Below are 5,571 nucleotides of genomic sequence, written 5' to 3'. Positions count from 1 at the left end.
GATGTCTCCACCAAAAGTGTCCACAGTGTTTTTTTCTTTTCATACCATTGAACATGTTGTTCATAAAAAGGAAAAAAAAAACAATGACAAAGCCATGGCGTATGTGTTTTCAGAAAAAAAAAGAAGATATTCTACAGACAGGGTAAAAAGATATCGAGAGTGAAGTCTGCTTTGTTACAGGTAGTCACAGTATAGGGCTATGAGATAATTCTGAGAGACAGATCTCATAATCACAATTATTTTATTCTCCTCGATAGGGATTTCCTAATTCAGTGCAGTGTAAACTGTTGAAAGTTCGATAATGATTATGATGTGAGGAAAGAACAACCCGGTGCCCTGCTATGACGTCATCGCAAAGCTATATCAGGCTCGAACTATGAGTGGTGAGTGTACGCCGATCTCTCCCAAAAACCATTCGCGTGCAGCCGTCAGTTCTAGCCGAGAGGGCGAGCAACTGACTGTTCGTGTCACAAGTTCGGCAGTCCGCAGAGAGGAGAGGTGGCGTCGTACGAACGACACACGTTCATCAACACAACGCTCCCGGGAACTCCCGTGGCTATGTTTGTGGTTTGCTCTGGATCTTTGGGGCAAGAGAGTGAATAATACTGCAAAGTACAAAGAGTTGATTGCTCCAGCCAAGATGTATTTTGAAGGTAGCGTGCTCCTATTGCTTGTAGTCTGTTCGGCCAGTGTCAACTCACAGCAACAAAATGGATTTTCTAAAGAACTCCCGCAGTTCAACAAGGAGCCCTTCAACTTTACTGCGTTCGTTGGTGAAACGGCCCGCCTCACGTGCTCTGTGTCCCACCTAGCGGGCAACCAGGCTGTGGCGTGGATGAAGCTGAATCCAACATCATCTTTCCTCACCAGCGGGACGCAGTCGTTCTCGTCGGAGCCTGGCAAACTGTCGGTCGTGGGGGAGCACAACGAGGGCAACCTCCAGTTCGATCTCCTTATCAGCAACATCACAGAGAATGATGCCGGTGAGTACATATGCACCGTTGTCGAGTTCGGAGAGCTCAACTATCGGCGATGGCGCCGCTCACAAACGGCCACCGTGACAGTGATTAAACCTACCCCTAAACCCACTCTAAAGTGCATCGCAGACCCTCACGCTAGTCACCTCCACTCCGGCGTCCACCTGCGGCTTGGATGCAAGCTGGACGGTGCCGGCCCACGAGATACCAGGATTAGCATGAATTGGACTAGGAACGAGAATATGGTGGTGTCGCGGACGCGTTTTGATGGCATCCAGTTTGGAGCTGGGAAGCCTTCCCCCGAATTGCTTCACGTGTTTAAAGTGACAACTCGAGATCAAGGAGACGTATACGCCTGTTCAGTGGAGTATGACCATCACAATGGTACGAGATGGATCACCGTCCAGGACCAATGTCATCTCAAGCCACTGCACGTGAAACCGTACTCTAACCTTATCCTTTCAAGACGTGCAATAACGGCTGTTGATGTAGGCCAGGAAGTCCGATTTGTCTGCCCAGCTAGGACGCCAAAGGCAGCTGAACCAGGACTTCGTGCCTTCACCTGGAATATCGTCCCTACCATTTCACCTTCGCGGTTTCGCCTATCGCACCATGGAGACGAACTTATCATACATCGAATTCTGCCGGAGGACCACGGTCTAAAGGTATCCTGCTTCATCCCGCCGCTGACTGCAGGAACGTCCAAGCGGGAATTGTACCTCCGAGTGCGACACCCTGATACAGACCTCTTGTGGGAGCCAAAAATCCCCGAAGTTGTTCCCTTTGGCCCTGTTTCCCTGGTTGATTCTTCAACGTCGTCGAAGGCGAATAATTCCAGGACGTCATCCAATCAATCTACCACAAATTTTCCGGGGACTGTCACTCCCATACAAGGGTTAAATGATAGTCTTACAGTAGATTCAGGAGTGCAGAGAGCTTATCCAATGTACAGCGCCGGAAACACGGAATTCCTCTTGAGTCCAGACACCAACCAAACTCGGACTAACGACACCAATAAACCCGTTGCCACTGTTGGAAACCTCACCATCAACTTTCAGCTGATTCCGTCATCACTCGTCACAGAACCGAGTAATATTTTGTCTCCAATCTCCTCCTCATCGTCAGCTTCATCTTCGTCATCTTCGTCGTCCTCCGTATCATCCAGATCACATTTTGAAGGCGGCACTGGTGATACCGATGGCACTGCTGGTGACACGGATGTCGTGATGGAGGGCGGAGATCCTTTCGTAGACAGCCCAAGTTACCACGATTACCACTACGACATCGACCTCATCGGCCAAAACATCAACCGAACCGCCATTGCCCCAAGTGATCTCTCCTCATCGGATTTCATATTCATCTTCGTTATGATCGCCGAGGTCATTCTCACAGTGCTCCTCGTCGTCTTGCTCCTCGTCACAGGCCCGGTTTGCTTCGCCTCGAAACGAAACAAGGATCAGGATGACACCAATGATACGGACGTCGAAAAAGCTGCCCCACCTATGCCATTGGTTATCGCACCTAAGAAGGAGGCTTCGAACGCCTCCCACGGAAACGAAATCGCGATCTTACCAAAGGACGCGGATACGATGACCAGCGGAAAGAGTACCAGTGCACCGAGGTTGACGAAGAAGGAGGTACCAACCGTGGATATTACGTTGTCGTTCGAGATGAAAGGGCAGCGGAGGGAAGATCGTATGGAGAAAAGAAGTGTTCCCACTGTCTCGGAATCAGTTAAGGACGAGCAGGAAAGCGATACCAGTACAGTCGAGTTCACGACGTTCGGATATCCCAGGAGTGAAAACTCTTCGGAAGCCTAACGTGCAACGTCGTGATTCTTGACAATGAGATGAAAGTCATTGTACGCCAGAAAGTGAAAGTCGCATGAAAGAATGCTGTAATTATGCCGATGTTAGAGGTATTCTTCCCTGTTTTCCTTGCATTCACCCCTGCCCATCAGAAGGATAACATTTGAACGTGATCTTGCAAGTGTTGCGACATTGAGTTGATTGTGTTGGAATGAAAGTCTTCAGTTCGTCATCCATCACTCATTTTGTTCATTTTATTTTGATTTGTTGCGTTTATTCTGTTTGTTCTTCTTCGTTACTCAAAGATCACTGACATCAAATCTATCATTACTAATCATCACAGATTGGGAGATCCAAGGCATTGTGTAAAAATCATGTAAAACTAAAATCAACAACGAAACTAATAACATTTTGCCTCAGCTTCCACCTCCTTACACTGTACCTCACGGTTTCCCCTTTTTAAGAGATTCGGGAAAATAGTATGTACAGAACTCGCACATAACGGCTTTGTATCGTGCTATAGGGCTTAACCTTTTGTGTGTTTTTAGGGTCGGTTTTCACAGAAACCCCACATCGCTGCTCATATTGTCGAAAGTCCCTGCTACAGAAGGGTTAAAGCTTCGTATTTTGCCAACCCTTGCAAACAATTTCGCATTTTGATAGTTAATTTCTCTTCATCATTCAAGAGTTTGGAGACTTTGTCATCATCATGTATTACAAAATGTCTTCATTGTGGTGTTGAGAAATGGGCCCTTTAAACAAGGAAAACTGAACTCCTCCTTTGAAGTAAAGTTACTCTTAAGAAGCACTTTTCCATCTCATTTTCACTTCAACTCGGCAATAATCGAGGGCATAACCATTAGTTGATCGCACATCGATGTGATTTCCATTAGTTCTCTAAGAATGATTTTTTTTTTTTTTTTTGCAATTCGTTAAAAGCCTCGTGCTGCAAAATTGAATTCTTCTAAATTCGCCATTAAGTGTGACTGTGCGGTGACAGAGTCCAGCAACCCAAACCAAGTCAGGCATATGTATAAAGCATGCGTTTTGTTAACAGCATAACATCAAACTTTAGACGTGAATAGGAGACATCGCGTCGCCGTAATAATGACAGCATGGGCTACATGCGGACCCACTTTAACAGTCACATCTCCTTCATAAGCAATGGTTTTGCGACAAGAATGTAACCAATATGACAATTATGAACGAGCCTTGATGTCATCTTGTTATTAGTTTTTGTTCCATGTGGCCACGAGTATCAAGATAATTAGATTTCGTGTCGAACACATCCAATTTGGGTAGGACAAAGAACCGATCCACCAGGAAGACAAAACAGGAAATACTCGATTAATTGATACGATTAGTTTCATCTCAGAAAGGATGTAAATCATAACAATTCAAAACAAGTCAAGGGTAAGTTCCGTAGGTTCACTAACCACGGCAACTCCTCCCCCCCCCCCCCCCCCACCCGAAAAAATCAAAACAAAAACGAAAACGGTAAAGTAGGGGGAAATAATTGAAAACTTGTTGAGGATGAGAAGTTGTTACTCGTTTTCTTAAACGAAGTTGAACTTCCGTTTTCAGCATTCCGTTTGAACATGTAGTGAAAATAATTTCTTCTGATGAATTATGTACAGTCAACAAATCAGCGGGAAAAAAATGCGTTCCCTTTTGGCTCATGACCATCCTGTCTAATGGTATCAACACAATACATCAGTTTTCTTAATAGATGAATTCTCCCTATTCTATGGAAAGACACGATTATCTTTGACAAGTTATGGGAAATGTATACAGGGCATTTGAATTAAAAGGAAAGGTCTAGGGTTCGAGTCCTCATGTGATATCTCAGTGTTTCTTTGGCAAGAAACATAATCTACATCTCTCATTTCTTGCCCTCGTATTAAACATGAGTGTGCGGTAGAAAGTCGTACGGTGCGTGTTGGGATATAGCACGTGTGTGTCGGAATGTGACTGATAGTTGGCGGGAACGCTCTCCAAGCAGCCAGAGACTTAAGGTAGCTGGTATAGGGTCGGGTTTAGTTATATTATAGTTTGGGGTGTGTTTTAAGGAGTTGTGAAGTACCATGTGGTTTTCAAAATGCGTCATAGCAAAAACGACAAGCACATTAACTATACAGTTGTTATCCCTATAGTGTCTTTGAAAATTGCATAATACGATAGTTGTTTCATCAATTTGAAAAGAGGTTCTACCCTTTTTGTTATTATTCGATACTGCCTTTAATCCTCTGTCATTTGTCTGTTGAATTGACAGGGGAGAATGATAGGCTTGGTAACTTATTTTGATATGGGAACAAGGAAAATAACAATTGAAAATAACAGTTGAAAGTGTCAAGTCATGGAGGTATAGCAAAAACATAACGTCAATCCGTAATTTGTTCCTTCCTCCCCAGGTGGTCATAAAGACTTTAAAAACTTGAAGGAAGTGAAGAGAACAATCTGCTTATTAGGGTCTATCATGTCATTGCTCCTTTTCCATTATCCAAAGGCAGACCTGCCGGTATACGGCAGCATTACAAAGACTTGGAAATGTCATGAACAATTCATATTGCTGTTGTTGTTGATGAGATTTGAGGGAACAGTCATGCAAACTCTGCTTGACCTGTTAGAAGGGAGTCGGTAGCACAGCCGTCTACGAGTGGTGTCTGGTAAAATTAACTGCACCCAAGCAAACAGCGCCGCTCGCGATAGTTACGCAGACAGACAGGTGTTACCCCGTTTAAGTTCGCTCATCGTCACGCTGGTAGGACGTTGTACCCGATGACAAT

General features: G+C 44.8%; 1 protein-coding gene across 1 annotated transcript; it reads left to right on the top strand.

Annotated features, from left to right (window-relative positions):
- The first annotated feature begins 376 nt into the window (after positions 1-376).
- LOC140242914 (uncharacterized) lies at positions 377-2,797 on the top strand. The gene has a single exon (XM_072322661.1). The coding sequence runs from the start codon at positions 377-379 to the stop codon at positions 2,795-2,797; it is 2,421 nt and encodes an 806-aa protein (XP_072178762.1).
- The last annotated feature ends 2,774 nt before the right edge of the window (positions 2,798-5,571 follow it).

Source organism: Diadema setosum, chromosome 19, assembly GCF_964275005.1.
Source record: "Diadema setosum chromosome 19, eeDiaSeto1, whole genome shotgun sequence".
NCBI lineage: Eukaryota > Metazoa > Echinodermata > Echinoidea > Diadematoida > Diadematidae > Diadema > Diadema setosum.
The sequence above is the reverse complement of the archived record's forward strand: the minus strand, read 5'-3'. Positions and strand labels throughout refer to the sequence as shown.

Coding starts and splice junctions, on each gene's coding strand:
- LOC140242914 (XM_072322661.1), top strand. CDS start 377: ATGAGTGGTGAGTGTACGCCGATCTCTCCCAAAAACCATTCGCGTGCA.